This window comes from Psammomys obesus, unplaced genomic scaffold (assembly GCF_907164565.1).
Source record: "Psammomys obesus unplaced genomic scaffold, mPsaObe1.curated_primary_1811, whole genome shotgun sequence".
Lineage (NCBI taxonomy): Eukaryota > Metazoa > Chordata > Mammalia > Rodentia > Muridae > Psammomys > Psammomys obesus.
Window position 1 is genome coordinate 3,030,587 of NW_026585689.1, and position 20,944 is coordinate 3,051,530.

Consider the following 20,944-nt stretch of genomic DNA (forward strand, 5'->3'; position numbering starts at 1 on the left):
TAATAGAAAATTAAAAAATTAAGAAACCCATCAAGGGACCTAGAGAACTTGGCTCAGCGATTAAGAGTAATTACTTGCTGTTCTTACAGAGGACCTGGGTTCAGGCCCCAGCACTGACATGGCATCCTTCAACAATCTCACAAGTTCCAGAAGAAAATCCAGCTCCCTCCTCTGGTATCAGGAACATACACAGTGGACTTATACAAAAGAAGGCAAAACATTCACATGCATAAAAATAAACACATCTTTAAAAATAAAAATTTAAAAATTGCTTTGCATATGACCTTCAGTATTAACTCTTCCTCCTCATATTCTCTCCCTTACCCTGACTTCCCATTCTCCTCCCAATTTATATTCTTCTACTGTAGTTCTGCCTTTCTCTCTCCAGAACACTATATTCTATTTCCCTTTTCTAGGGAGATCTTCATGTCCTCCCTGGTCCCTTAGTAGGTATATAATCTCTGTGGTTATTCAGATCACAGCATACAGATCAAAACCTTAAAGCTATCAGCCATACAAAAGACAAAACACGCAATATCTGTCTTCTGGTGTCTAGGTTACCTCATTCAGGATATTGTTTTCCAGCTCTGTCCATAGACCTAAAATGTTCATAATTCCATTTTTCTTAAGAGTCAGATAATACTCATTGGTAAAGATGTACCACATTTTCATTACCCACTCATAAGTTGATGGACATCTAGGTTATTCTAAGTTTCTTGCTATTATGAATAGAGCACAATGAACATGGATGAGCAAGTATCTCTGTAGTAAGATGTAGAATATGCCCAAGCATATAATGGTATAGTTGGATCTTGAGGTAGATCTATTCTCAGCTTCTGAAGGAACCACCACACTGATTTCCATAGTAGCTATACTCCTGCCAGCAATGGATAAAGCCTTCCCCTTTCCCCACAGTCTCACCAGCATATCTATCATTCATTTTATTAATCTTGGCCATTATGACTAGGGTAAGATGAAATCTCAAAGTTTTAGTTTTAATTTGTTTTGCTAAAGAACATTAAACATTTCTTTCTTTGAGTGATTCTCAGGTATTTGTGCTTCATCTTTTGAGAATTTTCTGTGTAGACCCATATCCCATTTTTAAATTACATTATTTATTATCTGTTTTTTGAAAGTTTAGGGTTTTTTTAATAAAATTCTTTATATATTCAAGACACTAGACCTCCTGTAGGTGTATAATTAATAAAGATCTTTTCTAAGCCTGTAGCCTGAAGCTTTGCCTGAATGATGCTATCAAAAGATAACTCCATAGAGGAGCTTTTCAGGTTCATGAGGTCCCATTTATTAATTTTGTCTTTATTGCCTGTGCTATCAGTGTCATGTTCCAAAGTCTTTTCCTGTGCCAGCATGTTCAGCTTATTCTTCACATTTTCTTCTATCACATTCCAGGTATCAGGCCATATACAGAGGTTCTTGATTGATTTGAAGTTGAGTTTTGAGCAGGATAATAGCCAACTAACTTTTCAGTGTTTGTCATCTTTGAATCTCAGCCTTAGCAGGGGAAGGGCAGAGGGGATGAAGAAAACTAAGAAAGAATAAGTGAAAAGAAATTTCTAGAAATGCCATGGATGTAGGATGTGTTTGTAGGGATGGAGAAAGAAGAAAGGATAAAAGAAGGATTAAGGAGGCTGAAGAGGACTGAGAAATGGTAAAACTTACTCACACGGAAACAGTAAGTTTCCGCTCATTATGGGCTGAGTGTTGATTCTCAACAAAAAGAGATAAAGGTGAAATTTAGGTCTTCCCTAATAATGACAAATTCTGGTAAAATAACTGTGTGGGCACTCAGCTGGCAGGATTTCAAAACTGAAGCATATTTCACAAGGGAAAGGCTTGGTCAATATTTAATGGCATGCTTACGTAAGCAATAAATCTATGAGAAGTTTAAGGTAAATAAGACAAGTGTAGGTGGGTAATCACTTCATACTTCCAGAGAAAGTTACACAGTTTGCTCTAACTAGAATCAACTCCTTTAACAATAAGTGATGGGTCATGAAATGTGTATGGGTCATGAAACTACAAAAAAAATCATGAAAGAGGGAAAAGATTTTTTAAGAGAGAAGAGAGAAAAATAACAAAATGAGAATAGTAAAATATAAGTTACATGAAAATACGAGAGAAGATGGGGGGAAGGCAAGAGGAGAGAGAAAGGTCGCCTGAGAAGGCAAAGGTAGAAGATTTAAAACAAAGAATGTATAAAAATGCCATAATAAAAACCCATTATTTTGTATTGTAATTTTAAAACCTAATACAAAATAGTAAACTCAAACCTAGCAGTATTAATAATCATAATAATAGATATTTAAATTGTATATAACATACATACATAATTTAGGAAGACATTAAAAGGATTTATTAATGTAGTACTTTTATTTTTTAATATAATTTTTTTATTTATTACAATTTATTCACTTTGTATCCCAGCTGTAGCCACCACCCTCATCCCCTCCTAATCCTGCCCTCCCTCCTCCTTCATCTCCTCCCATGCCTCTTACCCAGTCCACTGATAGGGAAGGACCTCTTCCCCTTCCATCTGACCCTAGCCTATCAGATCTCATCAGGACTATCTTTCATAGTCTTCCTCTTTGGCCTGGTAAGTTTACCCTTGCCCCCAGGCAGAGGTGATCAAAGAGCCAACCACTGAGTTCATGTCAGGGACAGCCCCTGTTCCCCTTACTAGGAAGCCCATTTGGAGACTGAGCTGTCACAGGCTACTGTGCAGGAGTTCTAAGTTATCTCCATGAAGGGTCCTTGGTTGGAGTATTAGTCTCAGAAAAGACCCCTGGGCCCAGATTTTTGGTTCTGTTGTTCTACTTATGGAGCTCCAGACCTTTCAGGTAAAGTGTTTCATAAAATTTGTTTAATAAATGAAATTTTTTCAGAAATAGGGTTTTTTTTAACATTCTCTTACCTATTGCTTTAGGAAAGTCATTTCTGAGATTTCAGTATGAAAGCTGACTTCCCTGATCACCCAGTGAGAAAGTTGTATTTTTAAAACCAAGAGGATTTTGTTGTCATTGTTTGTGTTTTGCTTTTAAGATAGCAAGTATTCTCTTTTTAGTATAAATTTATTTCCTTTAGTTTTCTACCAATAATGGCTGAATTACACCGCCTCCCCTAGGTTAACATGGTGAAACTTTAATGTCCAGTATCTGAGAATGTGACTATTATCTGGAAATCTGGCAATGTGGTTTTTTAAAAGTCAGATAAGGTAACAGATTGAATAAGGTGGGTCTTAGGCCAATTTTGCAGGTGTCATTATAAGATGAGTCTTCCAAAGGAAAGACAATGGGAAACAGACAGGAGGCAGCCAACTGTACCCAAGAAGAAAGGTCTGACAACGCCAGCCACCCTGCCTATACCTTGATCTCAGTCTTTTACCTCTAGAACAGTGAGATTCCATTGCATAAATTAGTGTGTAGTACTGTGTTGTGGCAGCCCAAGGAATCAAGAGCAGAATAAAGGTGTCATGCATTATAAGAGATGTCATCTGGGCCCAAGCTAAGACATAGAATGGAATGAACCTGAGAACCCACACTGGTCAAAACCAAGAAGCAGAACTGAGGTAAGTATCATTGTTTTCTGTTTACTTATATGTGTTTGCTATCCCTCCCTCATGGCAAGGAGAACTCTCAACACATAAGAAAAGCTTAAGGAGGAGGGAGAATTATACTCTGTGTTTTTCACTTTATATGCACACTAGTAGGTTTACCATATTCCGGTGGATGGCCCATACAGGCACTTGAAATTTGACCCCATGAGGTATAAACAAAAACAAAAGCAAAAAGACAAAACAACATGAAGTTCGAAGAGGTCATTGCAGAAGGCATTTAGAGAAGTCTGAGGGGAAAATGAGCATGGATATTTTTGTGTTTTGTTGTGTACAGGTATGAAAGTCTCAAGAATAAGGAAAAAAATAATATCGAACAAAAGAATCACCAAAGATAAAGGGAAGCTGAGAGAAGCAGAACAGGAGGCAACTGAATGAGGAAAGACTGGTTCTAAGGAGGGAGGCTCCAGTCCATGAGATGTGACACTCACCAAAAGCAGAGCAAGAGCAACATCAGACAAATTCAACCAGAGATTAGCTGTGTTGTTTCCAACACTCAAGAAAGAGGTTGAAGTTTTAAATTCCAAAGCAAGCAATACAAAAGCATGGAGGAAAACAATCCTGTACAACAACAGATCATCTGGAGGTATCTCTATCCCCGATGTCAAGTTGTACTACAAAGAAATAGTAATAAAATCTGCATGGTATTGGCATAAAAACAGAAAGGAGGATCAATGGAACCGCATAGAAGATCCAGAAATAAACCCACACACCTATGAATACTCGATATTTGACAAAGAAGCCAAAACCATTCAATGGAAAAAAGACAGCATCTTCAACAAATGGTGCTGGTCCAACTGGATGTCCACATGCAGAAAAATGAAAATAGATCTCTATTTATCACCCTGCACAAAACTAAAGTCCAAGTGGATCAAAGACCTCAACATAAAACCAGATACTCTAAATCTGTTAGAAGAAAAAGTGGGGAACAGCCTAGAACTCCTTGGCACAGGAGACAACTTCCTGAACAGAACACCAACAGCACAGGCTCTAAGAGCAACAATCAATAAATGGGACCTCATGAAACTGAACAGCTTCTGTAAAGCAAAGGACACTGTCATCAAAACAAAACGCCTGCCTACAGATTGGGAAAGAATCTTCACTAACCCTTTATCTGACAGAGGACTAATATGAGTATATACAAAGAACTAAAGAAGCTGAAAAGCAGCAAACCAAGTAATCCACTTAAAAAATGGGGAACAGAGCTAAACAGAGAATTCTCGACAGAGGAATATCGAATGGCAGAGAAACACTTCAAGAAATGCTCATCCTCATTAGCCATCAGGGAAATGCAAATCAAAACGACCCTGAGATATCACCTTACACCCATCAGAATGGCCAAAATGAAAAACTCAAGGGACAACACATGCTGGAGAGGTTGTGGAGAAAGGGGAATCCTCCTCCACTGCTGGTGGGAATGTAAACTGGTACAACCACTCTGGAAATCTATCTGGCGCTTTCTAAGACAATTAGGAATAGTGCTTCCTCAAGATCCAGCTATACCACTGCTAGGTATATACCCAAAGTTTGCTCAAGTACACAAAAGGGATATTTGCTCAACCATGTTTATAGCAGCTTTATTTGTAATAGCCAGAACCTGGAAACAACCCAGATGTCCATCAACGGAGGAATGGATACAGAAATTGTGGTATTTTTACACAATGGAATACTACTCAGCAATCGAAAAGGAGGAAATCATGAAATCTGCAGGCAAATGGTGGGACCTAGAAAAGATCATCCTGAGTGAAATATCCCAGAAGGAGAAAGACAAACACGGTATATACTCACTTATATAGACCTATAAGATATAATAAACATAATGAAATCTGTACACCTAAAAAAGATAATCAAGAGAGTGGACATGGGGTAAGATGATCAATCCTCGTTTAGAATGACAGATGGGATGTGCATTGAATGTATGACAGGAGTCTACTGAGTGCATTGGAAAGACTCTAACTAGCGGTGTTTTCAAAGCAAAGACTCATGACCAAACCTTTGGCAGAGTACAGGGAATCATAAGAAAGAAGGGGAGTTAGTCTGATGAGGAAAGGATAGGAGCTCCACAAGGACCAAACATATCTGGGCACAGGGTCTTTTCTGAGACTGACATGCAACCAAGGACCATGTATGAATGTAACCTAGAACCTCTGCTCAGATGTAGCCTGTGGTAGCTCAGTAACCAATTGGTTTCCCATAGTGAGGGGAACAAGGACTATTTCTAACAGGAACTCAATGACTGGCTCTTTGGCCTCCCCACCCCCCAAGGGAGGAGCAGTCCTGTTAGGCCACAGAGGAGAGCTTTGCAGCCAGTCCTGAAGATACCTGATAAAACAGGATCAGATGAATGGGGAGGAGGTCCCCCCTATCAGTGGACTTGGCAAGGGGCACGGTGGAGAGGAGGGAGGGAGGGAGGGACTGGGAGGGAATGAGGGATCGGGACACGGCTGGGGTACAGAGTTAATAAAATGTAACTGATAAGAAAAAAATAAAATACAAAAAAAAGGATAATTAAAAAAATGTAAGAAATAAAAATTTCAATAAAATGTAAATGTAATAAAAAAAAGCATGGAGGAAAGAACCAAGTTAAATGCACAACCAGCTCCTTCCCTTTATACTAAATAAATATGAAACATCATTTCATTACTGATCTATTTTCTGGAAAGAACAAATGTTTGACTATGAAATTATTATTTGCTTCTGAATTTGGATGTGATTTGTTAACTGTTTCAGATTTAGAAACATATTAAAAAAAAGAAATATTTTGAGACTATCTTTCAAACAAACTTAGCACTTTGAAAGTAAGAGAGTATCTTTAATCTGGGGCTGAGGTAGCATAGCAACCTCTGTGTGTGGTAAAAAATCATTTCATACAAAGATGGCTAGTCAGTGAGGACTTGAGTATGTAAGGGAGCAATGATCAATGGAAAGGAATGTTCTGCTAGCATTATCAACATTAGCCTTTCGTTGAAAAAAGAGAGAATGAAATGGAGCTGTTAATTTACCATTTCTTACAGCTGGCAAGATACAAGAAAAAGAGAGTCCAAGTAAGATCTGTATTAAGAGCCTATCCCAGAATCCAAAAACCTGAAATCCATGAAAACAATCCAATAGTAAGAAAAATGACATGATGTAAAAATAACAATAAAGAAACTGAGGCTTATATAAATAATCTTTAGTGTACCATTCACCAGGTAAGATAGGACTGTGTTCATAGGAGAGATTTTTTTTTAAGTAAGTTTATCAGAGACTTAAATATTTTACTGAGCTTTAGTGACTGGTGAGTTCTATGATAAATCACGATTTTTCATTTAATTCGGAGAGGCTTTTGAAGAGCTGAATGATCTAGACCAGAATAGAAATCCATTTTTTAAGGTACTAAAACACCCAGTAGTAGATGAGAAAAGAAAAAAAAAAAACAAAAAACAATTGATCAATTCCTTATGGTTACAAAAATCAAGTGTGGCAAGACTTGCGTTGAGCTCTTTGAGTCCCTAGGAACAAAACTGATAAAAGCAAAACAAATACCTTTGTGATTTCTAAGAAGGCTTTTCAAGCCTAACCAGTGTTTCACCAAGGGTTAAAAGAAGGAGCAAAACTTATGAAGGTATAAGTGGTCCTCACAGACATTCCTGTTGTGGAGGAAACCACCCAAGCCATTTCTTGTCAGGGTGATCAAAGTTGCCTGCAGGTGATGGCCATTCATGTCAAGTTATGAACTCACTGGTCTACTATTAATCTACAAACTACTTAGGCTTTGGTGGATTCTGGAGCCTAGAGCACCTTCATTTGTGACCAGCTTCAAAAGCACTTGCAGTGTTGGGCAGCAGTGGATGGATATGGGAACAAAATAGACCAGGTAAAAAGCTCCAGGTTTTACTAGTGCTGAAAAATGATCCATTCATCATAAACTGTCTATATTTTTTTCTGCTGAAAGGTATGCTTACAGTGGGAATTGTTCCTCTAGTCTTGGACATACACTGAAACAGCATATAACAGAGATAGCAGGAGGGAAGGCAGAAGAGGAGAGGAGTGGAAGGGAAGGGAGGGGGCGAGGAAAGGAGGGAGGGAAAGAGAAGAAGAGAGGAGAGATAAGAGGAGAGGAAAGAAGTGGCCAGGACTGCAGTTTAAGCAAAGAGTCTACCAGAATCTTGGTTGGGTATAACTAGGCAGGAATAGCTTGAGCTAGCTCCAAAAATCCCATAGGGATTGGGGAAAATGCATGGGAGTTCCATTCATGGACATCCTCCATAATGAAACCAAAAAGTTGATAAAGGTACTAGTGTTTTCCCATGCTCAAATTAGACCTCACTAATGTGTAAGTGTTTTGTTTCTGTTATTTTTAATTCCTTTAGTTGGTGTATATCAAGTCCAATTTACTCTGAGAGCAACAATCAATAAATGGGACCTCCTGAAACTTCTGTAAAAAAGCTTCTCCTAAAAGCTTCTGTAAAGCAAAGGATACTGTCATCAAAACAAAGTGACTGCCTACAGATTGGGAATCATCACCAACCCTTTATCTGACAGAGGACTCATATCCAGTATATATAAAGAACTAAACAAGCTGAAAAGCAGCAAACCAAGTAATTCACTTAAAAAAATGGGGAACATTGCTAAACAGAGAACTCTCTGTAGAGGAATATCGAATGGCAGAGAAGCATTTAAAGAAATGCTCAACCTCATTAGCCATTAGGGAAATGCAAATCAAAACAACCCTGAGATTTCACCTTACACCCATGAGAATGGCCAAGATCAAAAACTCAAGGGACAACACATGCTGGAGAGGTTGTGGAGAAAGGGGAACCCTTCTCCACTGCTGGTGGGAATGTAAACTTGTACAGCCACTCTGGAAAGCAATCTGGTGCTTTCTCAGACAACTAGGAATAGCGCTTCCTCAAGATCCAGCCATACCACTCCTAGGCATATATCCAAAAGAGGCTCAAGTACACAAAAAGGACATTTGCTCAACCATGTTTGTAGCAGCTTTATTTGTAATAGCCAGAAGCTGGAAACAACCCAGATGCCCCTCAACTGAAGAATGGATGCAGAAACTGTGGTACATCTATACAATGGAGTATTACTCAGCAATGAAAAATAAGGAAATCACGAAATTTGCAGGTAAATGGTGGGACCTGGAAAGGATCATCCTGAGTGAGTTGTCCCAGAAGCAAAAAGACACACATGGTATATACTCACTCATATAAACATACAACATAGAATAAACCCACTAAAATCGGTACATCTAAACAAACTAAGCAAAAGAGAGGACCCTTACTAAAACTCTCAATCCCCATTCTGAAAGGCAGAGAGGATGGACATCAGAAGAAGAAGAAAACAGGAAACAAACTAGGAACCTGCTACAGAGGGCATCTGAAAGCCTCTGCCCTGCAGACTATCAAAACAGATGCTGAGCCTGATGGCCAACTGTCGGGCAGAGTGAATGAAATTTTATGTAAGAAGTGGGAAATAGCAAGAGCTGGAGAGGACAGGAACTCCACAAGGAGAGCAACAGAACAAGAAAATTTGAACACAGGGAACTTCCCAAAGACTCATACTCCAACCAAGTACCATGCATGGAGATAACCTAGAACCCCTGCACAGGTATAGCCCATGGCAGTTTAGTGTCCAAGTGGCTTACATAGCGATGGGAAGAGGGACTGCCTCTGACATAATCTGATTGGCCTGCTCTTTGATCACCTCCCCCTAAGGGGGGAGCAGCCTTACCAGGCCACAGAAGAAGACAATGCAGCCATTGCTGATGTGATCTGATAGACTAAGATCAGAAGGAAGGAGAGGAGGACCTCCCCTATTAGTGGACATGGGGAGGAGCATGCATGAAGAAAGGGGAGGTAGGGTGGGATCGGGATTGGAGGAGGAAGGGGCTTAAGGGGGAATACAGAATGAATAAAGTGTAAATAATAATAATAATAATAATTAAAAAAATGGACCTTCAGAGTACTTCTTTTTTTAAATTTTTTCTTCACAATTTATTCATTATATATCCCAGTTGAACTCCCCTTCTTCAACTTCCCCAGTCCTACACTCCATGTGGGTCTCTGAGTGAGGGGAGCAGGGGCTGCCTCAAAAAGAACTCAGTTGACTGCTCTCTGATCACTCACCCCTGATTATGCAGCCTTTCCAGGACACAGAGGAAGACGATCGAAGCAGAATACTTCTTCTTTTTTTTTTTTTTTAAAGATTTTTCTTTTTATTCTATGTACATTGGTGTTTTGACTGTGTATATGTCTGTGTGAGGAGTTACAGACAGTTGTGAGCTGCCGTGTGGGTGCTGGGAATTGAACTCAGATCCATCATCAAAGAGCAGTCAGTGCTCTTAACCTCTGAGCCATCTCCGCAGCCCCGCAGAATACTTCTTAAGTATTACATTGATCGTTCCACTATTTATCATCCTAGGATGGTGGCTTGCTTTGTTATCCTGACTGTCCTCTGGGAAGAGGTTTCATTGCCTACTGCCAGGGTGCATGTTGTTCGAAAACTTAGATCACATCATTTTTGTTCCCGGACGCACGATTTTTTTTCTTTATTTTTATTTTTATTTTTTACTCATGTTACATTTTTGTTGTAGCACTTTCCCTCCTCCCCTTCGAGCCCCACCCTGCCTCCCTTCCATCTTCCCTTTTCCTCAGAAAAGGAGAGCTCCCTTTCCTGTCCACTCCAGCTCATCAAGTTGCATCAGGAATGGATAGGCGCTTTCCCCCCGTGGCCTGGCAAGGCAGTCCTGCCAGGGGGACGTAATCAAAACTTGGCAAGTGAGTCTGTGTCCAATGCAGTCACCACTTCCCTTACTAGAGGTCCTACATGAAGCCTAAGCTGCCCATGGGCTACATCTTTGTAGGGGCCCAAGGTCCAGTTCATGCATAGTCCTTGGTTGATGCTTGAGTCTCAGGAAGCCCCTCTGGGCCCTGGTTGGTTGGCTCTGTTTAACTTCTTGTGGTGTGCCTGTCACTTCCAGGTCCTTTTCTCTTTCCTCCCACTTTTTCACAAGACTCCCTTTTACACATCTCCCGATGTGTGGCTGTGAGTCTCAGCATCTGTTTTGAGGCACTGCTGGCTCTGTTTTGAGTCTTTCAGAGGACCACGCTGACAGGCGCCTGTTTGCAGGCTTAGCAGAACATCGTTCACAGTGTCAGGGGGTGGCACTCTCTGATAGGGTGGACCTTTGGTTGGGCCAGGAATAGGTTGGGTGTTCCCTCAACTTCTGAACTTTCTGCGCTATCTTTATCCCTGCATATCTTGTAGGCAGGGTGAATTTTGGGTCAAAGTTTTTGTGGGTGGGTTGGTGTTCTCCTTCTACTGAGAGACTATTCTAGTTAGAGGGTGTCCTCTTCATTCTCTAGGATCTCTACTACTAGGAATCTCTGCTTTAGTCCCCCTAATATCCTCCCAGAAGCCTACCATGACTTAGGTCTCCAGCTTGTCACAGAGATGGCTCACCCTCAGTTTCTCTTTTCTCTACAGGCCTCTGTCCCCTCGCCCTTGCTTTCCCCAGTTCTGTTCTCAACCCTCCTAACTCTCTGCACCCCCTCTCCTATTTTGTTTCCTCTCTTCAGCCACTAGCTCTGTCTATTCTGTCTCCCCTTCCTAGTGAGATTTATGCATCTTCCCTTGGATCCTCTATGTTATTTATCTTCTATGGGTCTGTGCCTAGTAGTATATATATATCCTATGCTATATGGCTAAAATCCACTTACAAGTGAGTACATACCATGCGTGTATTTCTGGGTCTGGGTTACCTCACTCAGGATGATCTTTTCTAATCCATTTGCATGCAAATTTCATGATTTCTTTTCTTTTAATAGCTGAGTAGTAGTCCATTGTGTAAATGTGCCACAGTTTCTTTATTCATTCTTTGGTTGAGGGACATCTAAGTTGTTTCCAGATTCTGGCCATTACAAATAAAGTTGCTATAAACATATTTGAACAAGTATCCTTGTTGTATGTTAGAGTGTCTTTTGGATATATACCCAGAAGAGGTATAGCAAGGTCTCTCCATTCTACTGCAAAATCCTTTGTATGAAGCTAACTTCTCTAAGGCTAAATGAAATATAAAAAGTATTAAGAATAAGAAACAATGTTTGCCAAAATTATGCACATATTCTATTTTTAAATTTTATTTATTTATTTATTTCAATTTATTCACTTTAAATCCCCACGGCAGCCCCCTCCTTTGTCTCCTTCCAGTCCCACCCTCTCTTCCTCTTCTCCCCCTAAGTCCTTTCTCTAGTTCCCTGATAGGGGAGGACCTCCTCCCCTTCTCTCTGACCCTAGCCTATCAGATCTCATCAAGGCTGGCTGCATCATCTTCCTCTGTGGCCTGGCAAGGATGCACCCCTCAGGGGGAAGTGATCAAAGAGCCTGCCACTGAGTTCATGTCAGAGATAGCCCCTGTAATCCTAGGAAACCCACTTGGGAACAGCTGCCATGGGCTATATCTGAGCAGGGGTTCTAGGTCCTCTCCATGCATGGTCCTTGGTTGGAGTATTGGTCTCTGCAGGGACTTCTGGGCCCAGGTATTTTGGCTCTGTTGGTCTCCTTGAGGAGGTTCTGTCCTCTCCAGGTCTTTCTATCTCCTTCTTCTTCCATAAGGTTTCTGGTACTCTGCCCAAAGTTTGGCTAAGAGTCTCAATATCTCCTTTGATCCTCTGATGGAGAGAGTTTTTCAGAGGTCCTCTGTAGAAGGCTCCTATCCTGTTTCTTGTATCCATCTGACAGAGGGCTAATATCCAGAATATATAAAGAACTGAAGAAGTTAAACACCAACAAACCAAGTAACCCAATTTAAAAATGGGGTACAGAGCTAAGCAGAAAATTCTCTGTAGAGGAATAACAAATGGCAGAGAAACACTCAAAGAAATGCTCAATGTCCTTAGTCATCAGGAAAATGCAAATCAAAATGACCCTGACATTTCACCTCATACCCATCAGATAGCTAAGATCAAAAACTCAAAGGATGATGCATGCTGGAGAGGATGTAGAGAAAGGGGAACCCTCCTCCATTGCTGGTGGGAATGTAAACTTGTACAACAACCACTTTGCAAAACAATCTGGCACTTTCTCTGACAATTAGGAATAGTGCTACCTCAAGATTCAGCTATACCACTCCTAGGCATATACCCAAAAGAGTCAAGTACACAATAAGGACATTTGCTCAACCATGTTTGTAGCAGCTTTATTTGTAATAGCCAGAAGCTGGAAACAGCCCAGATGCTCCTCAGTGGAGGAATGGATACAGAAATTGTGGTACATTTACACAATGGAATACTACTCAGCTATCAAAAACAAGGAAATCATGAAATTTGCAGGCAAATAGTGGGATCTAGAAAAGATCATCCTGAGTGAGGTATCCCAAAAGCAGAAAAACACACAGGGTATGTACTCACTTATAAGTGGGTATTATATATATAACATAGGATAAACATACTAAAATCTATAGTCCTAAAGAAGCAAAAAAATAAATAAATAAAGGGAAGATGCTTAATCCTCATTCGGAAGGGAAAACACGATAGACATCAGAAGTAGGAGAACACATCTCCTACTGTCATGTGACTGTCACATTGACCGTAAAAAAATAAGGTTATATAATTATGCTATAACTTTTTAAACAACATAAAAATACAATAAAATACTTTTTCTTTTCTGGATGCAAGACTGTTTGGGACCACAGAGGCTATTCACACTCTGCTTCAAAGGGTTGTTTGTTTTTTTTTTTTTCCTCCTAACGAAGTTGTTTCAAAAGCAGATGTATGGTGATGGAGGTTGACTCTCTTCTTGTCAGCTAGGCAATTGATACTCATTATAAGACTAAACGGGAATATGCAGGAGTTATGAAAAATTCCAACAATTTTTAGTTCAGTATTTATTTTTGTAGATAATCCCTTCCAAGCATATTTATCATGTGTATTGTGATTATTGTCATAGTCTGCTGCAGTCTCCATTGTTACTATTTTGCCTTTGTCATGCCAAAACCCAGGACGGAACCCTGAGCTGCCATGAGACTTTCAGCTGTGCTACCGAACAGCATGTGTGTTATCTACTGTCACTTGCATAAGCCTGGGTGTTGTGCCAGAGACGAGCATCTAGGATTCTACCTCTGCTCTGAGGACTTCTGCTGTTCCCTACTGCACTTCCTCTCCACAGTATAAAAGTTCAGATATAGAATTAAGGAACTTGGACATCTGGATATGGCCTCAACATTCCCTTTTGATGTCAAGGCTCCTAGTTGTCTCTTTCTGACAGCTCCAGTGTTTGTTCATTCTCTGGAATCTCATCCACTTTGCTTTCTTCTCAGTAATCTGGCAAGAATCCAGGTCATCTGTGAAGTTCATGCCCATGCTTCTGGGCATGGACCCTGACCCCTTTGTGAAGTGTGGCCTAGAAGGCCTGGTGTTAGGACTCAAGGACTGAGCAATCTGTCGTCCAAGAGATTAAAAAATCAAAAGGATGACTACAATGTTAGCTATGAAAACTTATTTGTTTTAATTCAGGTTAAGAGTGCCCCTTGGACCAGGAGTCAGGACCCAAGATGCCGGGAGCTATGCAGACCCCGAGACAAAATAAGTATAAAAACAATGCTAGGAACTAAGTAAGAAAATCTGACAGTTCACAATTTGCAAACTCTGGCTTCATAGCTAAGTGTGCATGACTTAAGAATGTTAACTTGTCATTTTAAGCATCACATGTCAAAGGAAGAGGCACAGTTCCCTCTAAAGCACCTCATGTATCCTTGGCAAAGAAAGTTGCTCTATCTGGAGCTCCTACGTAAAAATTCAACTTTCCTGGTGGAAAGTGTTCATTTCAGATTTGCAGCCTGACACTTAATCTCCATTTTCCTGCATCTTGGTGGTAGTGGTAAACTTGTATCTGTGGTGTATGTGTGGAGGCCCTAGGTCATTCTTGGGTGTTGTCCACCTTGTTTTCAAGATTTCTTATTTGGCCTGAAGCTTGCTAATTTGGTTATAATGGCTTGCCAAAAATTCCCAAGGTTCTGGCTGTCTCTGCCTTCTCTGGGACACACACCACCATCCCTGGTTGTTTATGTGGATTTGGGATATCAAGCTCATGTCCTCATGCTTATGGGGCAAATACTTTACTATTTCCTAGTCGTTCATTTCCAATTTTCCAGAAAGAACAAAAAACACCACCCTTTTCTCTGTTTTCTTCTAAAGAGATGGTTCATTATCAAAATCAAGAACTGACTGAAAAATAGGCAGGTGCCTTTAACATTTCAGATCAGCCCCAGTTCCTAATCTGATTGATTTCCTAGGTCTGACCTCCAAATGTCTGCCCTCTGGGGAGAAGTAACATTTGAACACCCATCCCTGGTCACAAACGGAAACAAGTGATCCAAACAATATTTGTTTTTCTGACTTCTTTTTAGCATTCCATAAAGTTCCATGAAAGCTATCTTATTTTTATATCAACTAACACTTTGGTTTTTTTTCTTTCAGTTATCAATGAAAATATTTGGTTATTATCAGGGAGCCAGGGGTGAGATTGTGAAACCACAACCTCTGCTCCCATGGAGATTATAGTGCAGTGGAAGAAAAAAGGTTAAACGTAACATAACAATTTACAGAAATACCTACAGATTTACCATTTGTTAAAAGTTAGAGTGAAAAGTAGAAGAGTGTCTTCCCAGGGACGGACACAGTGGTGAGACTTGAAGATTAGCAGAGCAGCCTGTCCCAAAGACACAGACCGGGAAGTAACTCTTCTGGTGAGAACTTCTAACCGGGAGAAGCCATGCTGGATTAAAAGGAAAGTAGCCAAGATATAGCACAACTGATTGGTGTACTATTATTGTTAAGACCAGGGTTTTCACAGGCCAAATCACAGGATCATCACAAAGAAACAGAAATACTTCTGGAGTGCTCAGAGCACTCTGGGACCTGCCTGCGATTTCAGCCAGGAACAGAAAAAGAAACATGTCTAGAAGTGATAAGCCAAGGTCCAATGGAGATGGGATAACATTGCCTAGTGATCCTTTCTATTTCACCATACCCACTCATTTCTAGACTCATGGAGTATTGGGAGGTTTAAGATATTCAGAACACATTGTTCAGCCACTATTTAGAACATTCATGAGGCAGGTGCAAGCAGGCATTTTGGGAGATGCTGGGAGTGATAAGTAATCTTGATGAACGATGCTGAACATGTGAAGCACAGTAGTTAAAAGGAAGTGAAGGCACTTGAGATGAGAATACAAGCATGAAAGTTGCTAATGGTTTCAGTAATAATGTTGACATGTGTTTAATGAGCAAACATCTTTACACATCTGAAAATCATTAGGAAAGGGCTGAAGAGATGGCTCAGTGGTTAAGAACACTGTATATGCTTGCCAAAGGACTCGGGTTCATTCCCAGCACCCACGTGGCAACTCACAACCATCCATAGTGCTAATTCCAAGAGATCTGACACCTTTACACTAATGCACATGAAATAAAATTAAATAAATTATTTAAAAAAGAAAATCCTTAGTAAAAAGCGGTGGATCCTCTGAGCTGTAGGTGACAAATGCAAGGATTTCAGTATGAGCCACTGTTGAAAAGAAACAGGGAGAAAGTCATGAGATACCCCATAGGGATACAGGTATGGTCTGCAGTGAAGGTGTAAGTAAGAAAAAAAAAATCAGTGACTGTGAGCCACCAGCCATGAAGCCATTGAAGGACCCTTTTGTCACAGCTGGCCCACAATGTGGCCTCATATCCCTGGAATTTGTCAGTTCAGTGCCCTTGCAAGAATCAATCTTGTAGAGTGCTAAAGAACAGAACCTGAAAAAGATCATCTTGAGTGAGGTAACCCAGAAACGGAAAGACACACATGGTATATACTCACTCTAAGAAGCTAAACAACAAGAAAGACTCCAGGAAAGATGCTCAATCTTCATTCAGAAGGACAAATGTGATAGACATCGGAAGCAGGAGAAGACAGGGAGCAGGACAGGAGCCAACCACAGATCATCCTGCAGTGACTGTAGGGTCTCCAATAATTTGCTGTATCTTAGGCTCTCTCAAAGATTTTGTGGCAGTGAAATAGATTTATCTCATTGTTTTTATGTGTCTGACATTTGTACACTGCTTTCCCCTCTTATAAATCTTCTCACTGCCAGAGAAACAAATTCACAAGGTTTCCCTTTATATGAAAAAAAAAAAAAGGTATTTTCCTAACTTTCTATTCCCTGACATTCTTGGGGTTTTTCAGTCACTTCTTATTGATATGTTTTTATTTTGGCCTCAACAACCTCAAATTCCCTGTTTTATCCTTCAGTATCTACATGACTGCTTAGTGCACCTCGAAAGATGACACATTTCTTCTGTCATAGCTGTGAAGAAAGAAGCTAGTTTTCTTTCCAGTTTCCTCATCTTGAGAATGGACCAACAAGAGCAATGGTGAGGACTAAATGGACTGTGTGTTTTTGTAAAACTGTAGTGATGGCATTTACCATTTAGTAAATGTTAATTTTTGCATCTCTATGAAAATTACATTATTATATTATTATCCTCTCTCATATCTATGTCAATAAATCAAGCATTGGTTAATGGGCCTTTGAGGCTAAATTGGCTCATTTTATGTGTAAAAAAAACCATGGTTTTGTTTTATTTTACTGTCATGGACCACAAAACTTGTTCTACATCTACCCTTTCTCGAGTCATTTGTGTTCTCATATGATAGGTCCCACTTACCAAGCAAGCATGGCACTCTATATCACATAGAGAAAGATAGCCCCATTTGATTTCCCCTCTGGACTACCCACCCAGACTTTTACTGAATAGAAGACACAGTCTTGGTTGTACGTTTCATCACCCAAAGAAAGACTCATGCAACCCCTGATGTAGCACCCTTGATGTAGCAACAAGGTCCATAATCCCATACAGTATAAGGAAAGGGATTCTGGCTGTAGATGTTCTGCCATTTTAGAAACCAGCTTCAGGTACGTATCTCTGCATTCAAACTCATCTTTAGTTCATGACCATATCCCTAATCATGTATGAAATGATTGTGTGTAATTTTTTTTTCTCAGAAGAAAAGACACACATGGCTGTTCATCCTTATTGAGAATTGATAAAAGATCAACAAAAAAAAAATCTTCTTTAGTCCCCCTTGGTGAATCAGTAAGTTACTGGAGTTCTTTACAGGCATCTGGGTGAGGAGTTACTTACAGTGATGGATCAAAAGCAACTGAACTACCGAAAAGCACATCTAAGCATGGGTGATGACTCCTGGGAGCTTCCTGGAGCTGCTTGCACAACTTGCTAGTAGCTAAACAGGTATGAGACTCTCTTCTAGGCAATTCATCTGGCCAGAGTCTCCTTCCCCAGAAACTGATTAGCTGCCCCTACAACACGAGTAGGGCATTTTGGAAACATGCAAGTTTCAACTTTTCCAGACACATGAAGTTTGTTTACTGCTTGAGACCCATGAACCTCTCCACATGTCCTTGAGGGAATGTTTTAATTCCGAGGAAATCACTAAAAAGTACTCCTCAGTTGCCAGAGTTTTTTGAAAGGTGTGAGAAGTATTTACGTGGCTCAAGTGGAGGGTTGTGTGTTTTACACACTTGGGGTTGCTGGGTTGATAATTCCACAGGGTATAAAAGTATCCTTGTTCGGGTAGGCTTTGGACACTTTTCTGATTTCTGTGAGTGAACCTGCTCTGTGAGAATCCTCTCTGCTTCTCCAAAGAGGTAGAATGGCTGCAGCATGGTTGCTTTGTTCCTCCCTGCCTCCTCTCTCCCGAGTACAGCTGTCGTTTCCTGTCCCCCATAGCTAGCTACTTCAGAGCTCATGAATCTCATTTTCTTTGCTTCTTTCTTCCAGCCCCAAGACACTGACTTTCAAAAGGATGAAGACTACAACTTTCTCCTTTCTCATCTTCATCTCCCTTGTCCAGCTGATGGTACCAGTGAGAGCTGAGTGGTCCTTTCACTCTTTGGTGGAGAAGCTCAAGGAAAGTTTCCTTAATCTAGGTAACTGATGGGGTAGGGAAAAGCTGAGCCTAATCAGTGTTCATTCCTCCTTTTCCTAAATTCTAATTTCATCTTTATCCTATTCCAAGATCCAACTTTGATTTAATCAGCTCTATCCCGGCTTCCTAACCAGGGCTTTGTTTATAATCTTATCCCATTTTTAACACATAGTTAAAAACTCAGTTTTCTTAGGTAATCAATAGGACTAGGAGGGTAGCACCTATTGTTTATGAGCAGATTGTAAAAAGGTATAATACAAAGCTTCAAATTAGTTCATTTACTTTTCACAACCAATGTATGAGATGAGCACAGCTATTATTTTGACTTCATAGAGGAAGATACTAAGTCTTAAAACTTAGTCATTAGCTTACTTGTGGACACAGGAATATTTCCAACAAAGAAGATGATTAAGCAAATGAACTGTGAGAACAAGAGATAATGATAGTACCACTTATTCTCACATGCAGAGTATCCACCCTTCAATTTGGCTACGAACATCTCCTGCACTAGTATCAAAGCTACAGGCAGACTGGCTTCCTGTCCAGCTGGTGAGTAACCAGAAAAATATGTGAGTAAGAGGCCCCGTTTTCGTCCCATATTCTCTAACACTCTTATCTCCCCCCCGACACACATCAAATCTCCACTTCCATGGAGCTGAGCCATAGTTCCAGATGCCCAGGCATCACTTTACAGTTTTCATTTCCCTTAAACATACGACTAAAAGACTTCTTTCTTTATGTCGTCATACGACAATCTACCCTGACTTCAACTGTGTGGTCATAGATGTGGTCCTCACTTATTTCCCAATTTATTACCTTGTATTATTAAGATAGAAGCCAGTGAAGAGGTGAATTTACCATCAAATGAAAGACAGTGAAATTCCAATTAAATGATTTTTTTCTTGAATCTAACACTCAACACTGAATTAGTTTTATGCCCCACAAAACCTAGACTTACCCATGAGCTTCCTAGGAAGACCAGGAAGAGACTCTGCATCTCTTACAGTCCAGGGGCTCTGATGTCTGTGTTTCACATGACCGTGCAGGGATGGCTGTCACTGGTTGTGCTTGTGGCTATGCCTGTGAAGCTTGGGATATCCAGAACGAAAATACTTGCCACTGCCAGTGTCCAACTACAGACTGGACCACCGCCAGCTGCTGCCAACTGGCCTAAGAATGAGGAGGCTGAGAACCCAGCTTTGAAATGATGACAATAATGAAGTCATGATCTCATTCGGGAAATCTGATGCACTGTCCCTGTGATGAATCCTGCTTCTCAAGTAATAAAGACAAATTTGCATCTGTCTGTATTTATAACATTATTACTCCGAGCTTGGGGGCCCTGTTGCTAGAAAACATTTTTAGTTTCTCAATGATTATATCTCACTGGCTTGTGAGATAGGTAGTCAACAAACAAACAAAAACAATGGGAACAATGGTTCTCCCCCATCCAGTTCTCTTATTCCCCCATTTTAATAAAAACCATGAGTATATTGGTTGGCATGAAATACAGAGAAGCAAAGTAGCATGCTTTTATGAGAATTATTGTCTGCAGCAATGAGATTCAAGACACATGCAGGAAGACTGAAAAGTGTGAGCAGATGGAGGAAATGTAAAATAACTGTTTCCTAACTTTTCAGCATGTATAAGCATGTATATATACTCCTTCCAGTTCACGTGCCTGTGATGGCTGTACGGAGACTTATTTCCCAGTTACCCATCCCACAGATGGCAAAAGAACACCACACTGTCCTCACCTGTCACTGTGAATCAATATAGTGTGCCTTACAGGGCGATTAAAACGTCACAGAATTCCAAAGCAAAAAACAATTTAAAATATTGATTTAATAGTGAGCAAGGGTCTGGGTATCAAGTATTCTGTAATGTTTGGGGGCTCCCATTTTGAGCTTCCATGGGAAAATTTAATTATTAGACTACCAACATAATTTTAAGTAATAAATATTGGTGTGGTTATTGACAACTCAAAAGGAATTAAAATAACTGAACTAAAACTACAATAATCATCCCTTTCCATTTTCTAAATTATGACAGTAGAAACCATGAAAAACCCACTTTTTCTATCCAAAACTCACATAAAATAGCCAGACAAGCTAGTGTGTATTAGTCATCTAAGAAGAGCAGAGACAGTGAGATTCCTTGGATTACTGCCTAGCCAGAGTAACTGAATTGGCAAGGTTCAGGCAAACTGAGAGAACAAGGTGCACAGAACCTGAGGACAATCCCTCAAGTTGACTTCCACCCTGACCATGTATGTATAGCCAAACACACACACACACACACACACACACACACACACACACACACACACAC

At 40.3% G+C, this 20,944-nt stretch overlaps 1 protein-coding gene across 1 annotated transcript; it reads left to right on the top strand.

Annotated features, from left to right (window-relative positions):
• Window positions 1-18,481: 18,481 nt before the first annotated feature.
• Window positions 18,482-19,787, top strand: LOC129666123 (resistin-like gamma). Its single transcript, XM_055593150.1, has 3 exons — window positions 18,482-18,614; window positions 19,082-19,162; window positions 19,660-19,787. The coding sequence occupies exons 1-3, from the start codon at window positions 18,491-18,493 to the stop codon at window positions 19,785-19,787; spliced, it is 333 nt and encodes a 110-aa protein (XP_055449125.1). The 5' UTR covers window positions 18,482-18,490.
• Window positions 19,788-20,944: the final 1,157 nt, after the last annotated feature.